Genomic DNA, 12961 nt, shown 5'->3' with positions numbered 1-12961 from the left:
TAGGCGGGATGCTCCAAAGTCATGAATAATAGTACTCGTATAGTTTCGTAGTACTCCTACGAAACGCGAACAGCGACCTCACACGGCTAGGGTACAATATGCAAATCTGTTGATGCTGGTCGAACCATCTGATTTGCATATACCTAGCCGCGTGAAGTCCCTGTATAAAACGAATGTACGTGTGAGTGCAAAAAAAAAATGGGTCCCTCAAAAAGTGGGTCAAACAAATGACGGCGTTTGGTTCGGGGCCCGCTTCAGGGCCCAACTTTTCTTTTTATTCTAGAAGCTCTGTTGTGCGATCTGAGGCAATTTCTGACCATTTTACCCAAATTTCTTTTGAGGAAAAGATGGTGGGGTACGTAGTGCCTGACTTTATTGCGACGTCACTTAAAAAACGTGTGTTTAAAAAAAAACTGGTTAGGCAAACAATATAATTTACAAAATCCACTTTTTTTTTAAACGGGACTTCAAAAGGACTTTGTTGAATATTGTTAACTTTCAAACTGAGGTTTATCGCTGGTGATGTTTGAAGACAATTGTGACGAGGATTCTTGAAATCGCATTTTTTGACGAAAGAGGTTTTCGAGTCATTGCGTTTAAAATAGTGGTGATATTCTTTGAACAGATTGAGCAGTTTCAGTCATTTTTTTCCATCTAAAAATAGCTTGTGAAATTGGCTTTTCGGTCATTATTTTTGGGTGCTATATATTTTTTTTTTCAAATAAGAAATATAATTGTTGGGGCTTGGGTTCCGCTTTTTTCCGACTCACTGGCCTGTACTAAAGTATCCGCTCCGTTCACAAGTACCCCCTCACCGGCAAAGAGAGTACAGTTGGAGGTGACCGACCGACGCCATCTTACCTGACTGCAGTTCATTTGCTGCGAAGGAACGGTGTGCGTCAATTATTACCAGCGAAATGTCCCGCCCATGAATCCTTTTTTTTCCCAAACGACATTCGCTTTCCATCTTCTGATTGGTCCATTACATACATATCTCATACCCTATTCCCGTCTTGTGAGAAATGTTCCTTCATCACACTACATATTTAAAAGGTAAAATGAGAAGAAATGAAAAACCGCTCACTGAGATTCGAACTCGGATCACCTGATTAGAGAAGTCAGGACTTCTTCCAACCAGTCCACGAATGAGCTGCCAATCGTCGGTGATTTAAACATTAATATTCCTTGTTATATAACTTATTCTCCGATTTTCCTGGACATCATGAATATGCATAACGCAGAGAGAGCGCCCTCTCTTGATATTGTCCAATCTCGTTTGGGAGAAAAAAAAAATCGCATCCCGCTCATTTGACGTCCTTCAGGGTAAAAGGGCGCCCTCTTGTCGGCGCACGGAGCCCATATACAGTAGAAAGTGCTTCACGAAACACGGAAATACCCGCCGGTTGTTCAGGCAATAAAGGTGGGTGACAGCATGACATGCGTTAATCACAACGTAATTTCGCTGGCAATTATCTACTCCTATATGATCATACGGACTGAAGAACAAACCAAGAGTAGCGGGGATGACAATCTATTATTGTTTATCATGAGATGGTAAAATAGCCGTCAATCCTACATCTTCCAAAATGAAAAAAAAAAAAAGATACTTGGTAACAGCATTTGTAATGTGATCAAGCTACATGAGTTGTTTGTCGACCCTGGTCATTTTTATTGCAGCTTTTCAAATAGCACAATCACAGCATTACTGCTCTTAAATACTCACGCAATGGCAGGGCGAACACAGTTTCACACGTACGCACTTCCAAAGAACTCTCGACTTCAGTGGCGTAGCACGGTCATTTTTATGGGGGGGGGGAATTTTGAAAAGGGCACTTGCACATCCGTGGTGAAATAATGTAGACAAGTTTTTTTTTTCTCTCCAGACACTTGGACGCCGTAAAATCAAAAGCGGGGTGGGGGGGGGGGGGGGGGGGGGGAAGGGGGGGGGGGGGGGGCTGGTACCATCTGTCGATGGGGGCGCTGTTCAAAACCGACGATTATGCACATAAACGGCCAATATATGGTGCTTTTTAGGGCGATACACGCTCTAAATTCAGTAAAAGGCACCCAAAACGGCAGATGCCACAAACAGGGCACCACTATTTTATACAAAAGGGCACTTGTTCAAAAAATGGCACTTCTTAAAAAAGGGCACTCTTTTGATTGGTCTTTAACAAATTGTTTGGGTAAGTATTTACGTTAAGTTCAACCAAAAGTTGTAGTCATACAATACCAAATTAAATTTGGTCTTGAACGACTCAAGTTTGGGTAGTTCCAGTTTTCACCCTTTCTTGGGTAAAATTAACCCAGGCAATTTTTCAGTGTTCGAATTACTCATGTACCTTTTGAGTTATGGAATTTTGAACACAAACACAGTTGAAAAACTTGTCCACGGATCACATTTATGATAGTTGATATTTCAGTAAAATGAAAGCATATCGAATCACGAAAACGATATCAGAATAACTCCATAAGACTCCGGGTAGCCAAGTAGAAGGCAGGGCAAGACTGTAAACACTTGACCTTATAAAGGATATTGTTTGAACATGGAAGCAGAAGGTGTTTAAAATGAATGTTATAAGTGACAGATATGAAGGTTTATGAGAGTGTTCTGATTTTTTTTTAAATGTGAATTGTTTTCGTTTTGCTGAAATATCACTTACCTTTATTGATCCGTGGACAAAATTATAAAACTGTGTTTTGTGTTTAAAAGCCCAGATAACTTGAAAAGTACATGAGCGATATGAACGATTGATTCTTTTACTAAAAATAGAGCCTATTAATTGGGATTTTACATCCTAGATCTTATACGAGATACATGCAGAACTTCTTAAAACAAAATAGGGCGTCATTTGGTTTACCTTTCTTTTTACTCACCCTGTATATGCCTTGGCATTAACACTTTCTATCCGAAATCGTAGGGCTCCCCAAAAAAATTCAAATTCTAAATCAAGAAATAAGATTTACACTCTGTAAAAGATTTTAATATCACTACAAAGCATACGTTCGTTTTATGGATGCGCCGAAAAACAAACAAACAAACAACCCCACACCCCAACAAACAAACAAACAATGTATCTATTATGGCATTACTTTCCAACAATTTCAAGAGCGTTTCGCTGATTACTTCCACAACTGCAGCCATTTTGGCCACAATGTCTGATTTCTACGCCGTCTTTTGTATAGACCACGTGCCATGAGACGTCATGGGTCATGCCGACAGGCAACTGAACTGCCAGGCAACCCGAAATATATGCATCTTTCGCATGTTGTTTGGCACACAGTATATGTCAACAACACTTTTAAACTATTCATATTTCAAGAGATATACATGCAGTGCAGACAAAAATAACCGTTTGGCTGAAGGTTGGCATCGAGTGACTACAATATCCATAAACAAATAGCACTTGGTCTATATACGGCCACTCTAATGAGACACTCTCATACATTAGAACACTTATTGATTTTCCCCTTCTATGTCACAGCTGTCCTTGTAGCAAATAAGAAAAACAACACCTGAATGTTCCCCGTATCTACCTATGGTCACATACGTACACAGTTTTGTCGTGGGTGTCGATTTGCGTTAACTTTGCAATAAAAAGTAGCAACCTTTTTCTTTCCAGCTCACTGATTGGTCAACAGAGGGCGCAATGGTGCGAGACAAATGATACATACATTTAAAACAAAATATAGATAATGATTAAGTACATTTTGTAATGATGTAACGCGAGTTGATCTGAGTAATTATTATGCAAACAAATATTTACTAGCTGGGGGAAATCCTTCATGATTAGAAGGGCACACATATTGTGCTTGCAAAAGTTCAAGTTATTAGGAGCCACTGAAAGCATTGTTTAAATTCAACAGTGATTTGTGTTTTGGTCACACCAACGTTTCGGCTACAACTGGTAAGTGTTCTGTATCTTCCTGACTATGCAGCGAGCTCAATCCGGTATCAGAACTGGAATCATTATCGATTCCCGTTCTCGTTTCAGGTTTCGGAGTTTCGTCCGGACTCAAGCATATGCCGCTGTCGTGACCATCGTCCAGTGTCGATTTTTCTTGATCGACAGTCTCGCGCTCTACGGTTGCAGTCTCGTGAGTTGGACTATTCGGTTCGGCCTCGATTTCGGTATCGACGTCACATGGTGTGTCCAGTAGCGAGTTGCGTTCTAAACGGTCCAGCTCCGTCACAAGGATGTCCAGCCAATGATGTTTGTCGTTATACAGAGTCTCGGCTGAGGCGAGTCTGTTGTGCATGGTCGTGATCTCCGACTTCTGCGCGATGCAAACATCGGTGTACCACTCCAGCTGCGCCCGCACCAGACCGATTTCTCGCTGGTAGTCTGCCAGATATTTCTCGTCGTCGGTTTTTAATGGAACCGTGTCGTGGTTTGCCCATTCATCGTTCGTCATCACCCGAATCCCACACTCGACATCTCCAAGTTCGGCACTTTCAACAGGCGCCAGACCGTCCATGCGTAGCAAGCGAGTGCGTTCTATTGTCTCAGTCAACGTGGCAATTGTACCTCGCTTTGCAGTGAGCTGCGATTCAACATCCAACAAGTGTTCGTATAATGAGATGTACGCTTCCAAATCGGAGCAGCCATTGGTCACCAGCTCGCATAAATTATCGTCCGTGTCCTCTGATTGGCTATTGTCGCCCCCTAACCTGGATAAATAAGCGTCCTGCACATAGTTCTTGCCCTTCTCCTCGACCCGGAGTAAATGAGCCTTGGTCTCGTAGAACTCGATTTCCACGTCAATTTCTTGAACCATTTCAAGTAGTTCCTGTAGCCGCTTACTTTGTTTCACGACAGTCTGAACCAGAGACTCCAGATCCTGCACGGGCACGCTACGATTCCGATTACCCGATTCCGAGTATCGATCCTTGCGTCGAGTACCGCCAGTCTCGACACTCTTTCGATAAGACTTGTCCTTGTCTTTAACTCGTAGTGGCCTCACGGTGCTCTTCCGGACCTTCTTGTCGGTGCCCTCAACCCGAATGGGAATGCTGCCCGATTGAGAACTAGCACCTGCTTTCTTAGTGCCTTGTCCGATCAGTTCGTCCCCGATCTCTTCAGGGCGTGGCTCCGCCGATGTGGATCTCTTCAGTGTGAACCGGACATTCTTCTGCTCGTTATCCCACGCCTTCCAGAGTTTGTACAGCCTGGTTTTGGGGCTCAGGACCCGTTCGCAACCCCGCCACCGTTCGAACAGAGAGAAGCAACGGCTGTAGCCGGGCAGGATCTCGTCCGTCTTGAGGTGGTCTCGGAGCAACAGAGTGACTACGTCCCTGCAGGTTGTCGAGCGCGCCACCCCCGTCACACGCTTCTCCCGCCCGTTGACCCAAACTGTGATTTCAGCCATGGTGGGAGTGCAGGGCGCCACCGCGGTTCCTGCTCATGCTCTTTGGCAAGTCAGTTAAATCTGAAAAGCAAAGAGAAAAGAGAACGAATGATGAGTTAACGATGTACAGGTGCACCACAAGCCCTTTGGTGACATGGTGGACACAGAAGGGCGCTTTTCGGTTGTTGACAAAATTGTGTCACATTCAACAGGATACCGCTGATTCTTTCATTGAAAATATAGGCTATTAAGTGGGAATGTTTTGCCTGTCGGGTGACGTCACAAGTGACACGGTCTAGTGTTTAACGACCCATTGGGGAGCAGCCTCACGAGATTTGCTCATTTTGCAGTTGGGATGGTGAAATTTTATCAAGTGTCGACTCTTTCGAGCGACGTGGCAAGTTAACGGGGATTTCATAGCTGTGCAAAAAGCGTGAAGCACCGCTGAGAAAGTCTTCGTGACCCAAGCAGGAAGTGACGTGCACAGCAACGATGAATTAAGACCGGTGTCGTATGAAATTTGACTCGTGAAATTTGGTGTTTTTTTTTTTATATATATATATTTTGTACTTTACATAGACTTAAATAAACCTCTTACGTGCATGAACACGTGACCTGTAATTGTCCTGATTTTGTTCTCTTACGCATGCGCAATACAACCAAAGAGTCCGTGGTTCATGTACAGTCCAAATTCCACACTACACCGGCCCATACTTCACTTGTATTATGCAAGTGAAAGTGACCTTTGCGAGCTCCGAATTCACAAAATACCCCGTCGTGAAGAAGTGAGAATTGCACAAGACCGCGTGCCTCAAGATGCGAAGCAATCACACCCACTGACCGATCAAAAAGAACAAAAGCTACTTGTGCGTAAGTTTTACTGTTACGTTTACAGTTTACCCTTGTGAAATTGCTTCACTTTCAATTCGAAGTATAAATACAACATTTGCAAACATCAAAACACGAAATGATCAAATTATCACGAAATACCTTACTGAATTGTTAGGGAATGACAGTCTTTAATAAGCATCCTGTAAAATCGTGGCTCCTGGTGTGCTAGCATTTTCAAGAAACATTGTATTTTTCCAACGCCGGTCGGCCGACCAGCGTATTTTTCATATTAAGTTATTCCGCATTTTCTTTGCAATTGATTACACACCTGTGAAGGGGTACGAGCCTGCTAGACTGGATTCTCTGACCTCACAATTCCTCAAAGTCTATAAATTGCTCCGTTTCATCTTCAGTGTAGTCAGGGAACCAAACTCCAAGAACATGATTGGTTTTCTTGGTTTTTCCAGCATCTACCAGCCCAAAAGGCGAAACAAGTCAGTTTAACAATATTTTCTATAACATACTAATCCTCTAAATCCGATTATTTCTGAAAATTGCAGCAAAAGCAAATGTTGTACATTCCCTTTAACAATTTAACATTAAAATATGACCGTTAACAGTGAGCTATTTCACCCGATAATCTCGATTTCGTTTACTGCCCGCGGAAAGAGGTCTGATGATGGCCGAATACAAATGGCTGCATTGTGTACGAACCAATCGAATGCGCGGGTTAAATTTCAGTTTTAAGTATACAAATTGTTGCCATAGTTATACGAGGTTCACCGAAAGGGCAAACATCGACCACACACCAGAAAAAGGTCACGATCACATCAAGTCATGGCATCAACCTGTAATATACATAAATTCCACAATGATTATCGCGATCGCTTGATGGCATTAAGGTGCCTCATTGAGGTTTGTACGAGGTTCAAGTTGATGACGAACTGGAACTTATCGTTTTTGAAAATAACAGAGCCTGTTCAATCGTTAAAGGTATTAAAAAAACCGCACCTCTTGAAAGTTTGGGTAAATAAGCAAACATAACTGAAGAAATTTATGGTTGGTGGGTTGCGATAGTGTCGGCAAATGGGTGATATTTATGTAAGCACTCTGGTTTATTTACAGATTAAATTGACACAGTGGGTTGTAACATTTGTCATTTTCATCCTGCCGCCGGCCACAGAGAGTCGATCGGGCATAATAAAGTTGCATAAAGCTTATGCGTTGCAACAATCTCAAAAGGTGTTCTTTTTTTATAGTTACAATGACTGCTCAAAAGATTTCACTCCTGACCTCCCAGCTTTGCAGACCAGTAAATAAACTGCCATAGACCCCATGAGAAAAACACCCACTTCCAAAAATCAGGAAAAAATACTCACAACTGTCCTAGGTGTTTGAGACACATATCAATTTAAAGTTTATTCATCATCTTTCATTTTCTGTTAATTTCGTTGGGGCGTAATCCGATGACTTTTGGGAGAAATTTTCATCCAAAGACGATGACCCCAGCCCATCGCCATTTTGAAAAATTATGCTTACGCTCCGTTGCATGCAAAATACAGCAATTTTAGGGCCCAATTTTGTCCAAATTTCACAAAAATACAAGCTCACAAATCCTGTTTTACAAACCCTCAACTTGAAGTTCATGGCCCACAAAATGCTCACAAAAGCACAAAATTTGAGGGCATGCAAATCGTGATTTGGCCGGCGAAGGCAATTTCGGGGCTATTTACCGGTCTGCACCCTTACCACTTTGTATACATACACAGGTCAGCAGTAGACTTTGGATTTTCGACCCGGGTGTAGCCTGGCAATCCCTGGTCCGACCAGGATTGGATTTTACCCGGGTAGAACGCCTTGTCCATATGTAAAAGCCGTGTGAAAGGGGTTCCGGAAATCGTGTTGGACCCGGGTAAAAAAAAAAATGGTGGATTTTTATGTTTTGTGTATCAGATTAAAGCCGAGAGCTTTTTTTTTCCAATACTGAAAAAAAAATCATAAAAATAGCACTTTGGGTTGCTGAGAAAATGCCAATTATTCGCATGAACACATTTTTAGGGGTGGTCCTTGGTGCAAGTACAAATTGATTATATTTGAAAGTGATCCGGATCTGGGTCTGGATCCAGGATATTTTTTTTAAGGATTCTTCGCCTTTTGTGCGAGTGTTTCTTTGGGTGACATGTACTGACAATATGGCGGGAAATAACTTGTTCAGCCTTGGCTTTCTAGTTTTCAGGACCAATGTTGTGGTTTCTCTGTTTTAATAATTTTGCGTAAATTACATCCACACTTTGTTTTTAGATGAACTGATATTCTTTTTGTTTACACTTCCGATTGTTTAGGGGGGAGGGCTTCAAACCACTGATCTACTTTTTCTCATAAAGCAGTTCATGGTTGAACAGGTTCACAGATCAACATTTCATACCCGACACCCTGTTACTTGCTCGTAAAAATTATCATCACGTTTGGAAAGCAATACACAATCTGAACAGCTATAAAGTCTGTATTTACATATCCAGTCTGTATTTACATAATTATATCGTCAGGCAAGGACCGCGAGGTCAGTTCTACAGTAGATTTATGAACTGGCAACACCGCGTCCCGAGTCAGATTCGACCTGACATTTTTCTCGGGTCAAAATGTCACTTTTCTGAGACGCTTTTTTCCCGGGGCCATTTAACACGGAAAAATGCCATTTTACCACGACAATTGTCATGTTGACGCAGAGAGTTGAGTAAAGTAAAAAAAAAAAATCAATGTGGTGTTTATATAGCGCCTTATTTCTTCTAAGGTCTGAAAGCGCTTTACGATTATTTTCCCTGTTCATCAGGAAAGAGACCATTTTGTCTGCAGCAGCTCGAGATCAGTGCAATTTGGTATGTACCTTCACAGGTACCCATTTATGCTCCTGGGTGGAGAGAGGCAATCGTATTTAAGTGTCTTGCCCAAGAACACAAGCACCATGTTTCCCGCTTGGGTTCGAACCCACGTAACACGGCACATAAATTGAACACTGTAACCAATTGTACAAGGAATCAACTTGGGTCGAAAGAAAACTGTCATTATGACCCAGATATATGACTTCGGCAGGTCAAATCTGAGTCAGATTCGGGGTCGAGGAAAACGGCTTGACGAGTACATTTCCAAGTACGTAAAGATCCATACGTAATGGTGGTGCTGATGCAGGGAGAGAAATTTGCTTTACACATCATTTTATTTGAGCGCAAAGTCTGTCACGTGCCAATGTGGCCCATCAGGCCGGCGTTATCTCCGGTTTCAGTAGCATGAAACGAATCTGGATGGGATGCTAGTCCATCGCAGGTTATTTAATCCCCAGCTTTTGCCGGTACCCATTTATTCTCCTTGGTGGAGAGAGGCAAGTGGGGACACAGCGTATGGCCAGCAGCAGGATTCGAACCCATGACCCTCTGATCATGAGTCACAAACCCTAACCACTAGGCCACACTCCCCAATTTGAGCGCATACCTGACAATAATTCTATTTGTGTAATAATAGATTCTTACTGTGGTCAGAACCGTTGGATTTTTACACAGGTGTTAGGCATCTACGCACTCTCACTGACACCCCCTGCTGGTGAAGTTAACGAGATTCAATGTGTTGTGCCACTAGGGAAATATATGGAACACGATGTTTAGAAATGACTGCCTCGTAAAGGCCTATGTTTGAACATGGAGCTGTTAAACACAGCTCCATGGTTTCAATTACCACAGAACATGTTGAGGACACAGCAAGATAATTCTTCAGTCAATATTTGTTGGTCATAGAAGGGTTTCTCTTTCAAGGGCGGGTTTCTAAGCAAAAGATGGCAGGGTAAAAAAAGACATTCGTCAACGGCCGCCTATGAAACGTAATCCAATTATCCAGCATCCACAATTTTTCAAGAATTGCGCAACAGTTGGAGACAGTTTCTTTTTATTGCCCGATTTTTACGGGATACGTAGACTCTAGAGGTAGAGCGTTTGATCTGTTTGCTCTTTGATCAGGTTAATAGCTTCCAGTATTATAAAGTGGAAACACAGCCCAGATTTGAAATCGGGGAACACAATTAACGGATAGGCCTATGAAGTTAGCATACATGTGTCTCACAATAAGGAGGAAGTCCAGTAGTCTTCTACTTTAATAAGACACATTTATGGGGCTATATCACGTCCATTGGTTGGTTAATATTATTATGAAAAAAAAAACCGACTTCAAGAAGCATGGGAAGGCGTTGTTCTTCATTTCACTAAACCAAAATTTCCGTCAGCACTACATGTCTTGTCACTCAAGCACCCGATATACCATACACAGATCTATACATAGAACAACAATTGCAGGAATTCCCTAAACCCTGATCGATATTTCCTCCGCTTTGTGGGCTTGTGTTCACCGTATTGATTTCTTGAACAAACTGCATCTAATATTAAAGATTCAATTAAGAGTTCGTATCACTACGGCGATGCGCAAGACGTCATTTCCAGCGACATAGACCAATGGGGACATTTATAATTCCATGTACAAACAAAAAATGGAATGTTCACACAACGCTTTACAAATTTGAACAAAGTAACTATTAAGTATTCAGAAATTTAACAATAATCCACTTCATAGCTCACGTCATATCTTAATAAAAGCGAACAGATTGAGTTGCTGTGCACATGACATTTGAAGCTTAATCTGCCGAATGTGGTTATTACGCCCCAACTATATAAAAACAAATAAAGCATTGTCCCCTTGCATCCCAACTGGAGGTTGTAGGTGGTTCCAAGCATTGTGAGGCTGTCACAACTATAGGTCCTAAATTTATCTGCTACCATTTCTAAAGTTGAGCCGCAACATATAAAAAACCCCACAATTTGCCAGCTACAAACAGGTGATAATTCTGATATCAAGTGTATTATCTTATTGGCTAGTGAGGTAGCAATTAGGTCTATGTGGCGTACGAGTCACGGCTAAATATAATTTGTCTGAGATGCCTATAAAAAGTGAGAAGCTGTAGCATTGCATCACCACAATAATCAACATTTCCTCACCATCATCATTTGCACCACTACCACCACTGTAAAGCAACATTACTACGAGCAATCTGTAACCTCAAAACATGACCTACCTCACCTTCATAACTGTTATCTATTCTCACCGCATTGTCACATACATGTAATACGTAAAACATGAGATCATTATGTCACTGCACCACATCCAATCTATAAATCCTGTATTAAATTTGCGCAAAAAATCAAGCCATATTAAACTCAATTCAAACTCAAAAACTCACCATTTTCCTCCACAAACAAAAATTCAAACACTTCGTTATTTACACGTGCCTCACTCACGGTTGAACATTCCAGTGCGGGGTTGTAGGGGGCCTATAAACAAATCCTTTTGAAATGTGCTTGACACAACCTTCGCAGACGGCTCTGTCAATTTCCCCGTACAGTTCTCGTTGTCGCTGATCCGCCCATACGATCGATCCAACACGATCGGCACACAGACCGCGAATAATAGAACCACTCAACAGTCAATCAATCCCGCCAGTCAATAGTGGTCGCTCCCATTGCACGTGACTCTGGTTCACGAGACGTGAATGGCCGGAGGGCTCACGTGGCACAGATTGACGCGTCATGATTGGATAATAACATTTCAGTGGTTTGGCTGTGTACCGTGTACATGTACAGTATGTATGCGTGGATTTGTATATGGGAAAACCTCGCCACGCATAATCGGATCACGGTGGTGCATTAAAGTTAAAGTGCTGTAAATAATCGAGTAAAAACTTCAATATAGATTCGTGTTTGGCGATTCCTCATTGTGTCGGTGAAAGTATATCCCGTGCTTGAGAGATATTTGCAGGGGATCGAGAGTTTGAAGGATAGAAAAAAGTTATTTAACGCGAATTAGGATGATCTGCAGGTGCGTTTAGTTAAACTGTAAACAAGAGGTTTAAAAGGTGTTAGCCACGTGGTTGTGAGAGTGCTGCTTTATCGATACAAAGAGAACTGATAACCAGCAGAACTGCTTCGGATTTGAAACGAGTTCACAGTTTTTATACCGACATTGATCAAATGTGAAGGAAAAAAAATTGTCCCGCACAAAACATTTTAACACAATATTTCCAATGTCATGCTCGATGTGATCTGTTGATGCCGGAGAGCTAGCCTTGACTGCAGTTTCTTACCTATCTCACCGATTGACTCACAGACACACTGACTGACTGTCACAACTCACATCTGAATTAGACCTGCATACGGCTCACCTTGGCCAAAAAAGTGCCTTTGCTGGTCCCAGAGGGCCAGCCTACTATCCTCTTTGTACCTAAACTTAATGATGACTCACCGACTCATTGACTGACTCACTTGTGAATCGGACTTGCTTGAGCCTATTATCTTTAGCCCCCAAACTGGACTCAGATCACTACCTATAGACCCAGTAGATAAAATTTGTCTGGGACTAACTTTACTTACTTAACCTACCTAGCCTTAACTTAGTCCTGTTGGAAAAGCTGGTGTGATCATTCGACCCAGTTTGTAATCGATGTTTGAGTGTCAGTACAGTCTGACCTTCTTCTGACCCCGTGGGATGACTTTCGATTTGACGAAGTACATGTATTACACCATCGCAGTTGCTGAGTCTCACTAATGAGACTTGTCACGCGGTCCGCGGCCCCACACGGCGAGGGGTTCTGTAGGCGGGGTGATCCATCAGAACCACGGCGGGGGTACAGCGACAAAAGCCGCCACAACTGTGACTCGGACAATTTGGGAAAAGTTCTTCGACTTTTGTT

General features: G+C 42.3%; 1 protein-coding gene across 1 annotated transcript; it reads right to left on the bottom strand.

Moving 5' to 3' along the window:
• Positions 1 to 2957: 2957 nt before the first annotated feature.
• On the bottom strand, positions 2958 to 5424 carry LOC119727175 (ras association domain-containing protein 9-like). Its single transcript, XM_038199040.1, has one exon. The coding sequence runs from the start codon at positions 5368 to 5370 to the stop codon at positions 3883 to 3885; it is 1488 nt and encodes a 495-aa protein (XP_038054968.1). The 5' UTR covers positions 5371 to 5424; the 3' UTR covers positions 2958 to 3882.
• Positions 5425 to 12961: the final 7537 nt, after the last annotated feature.

This window comes from Patiria miniata, unplaced genomic scaffold, assembly GCF_015706575.1.
Source record: "Patiria miniata isolate m_02_andy unplaced genomic scaffold, ASM1570657v1 HiC_scaffold_1, whole genome shotgun sequence".
NCBI lineage: Eukaryota > Metazoa > Echinodermata > Asteroidea > Valvatida > Asterinidae > Patiria > Patiria miniata.
Note: the sequence above shows the minus strand (reverse complement) of the source record. Positions and strands in the feature narration are given on the sequence as shown.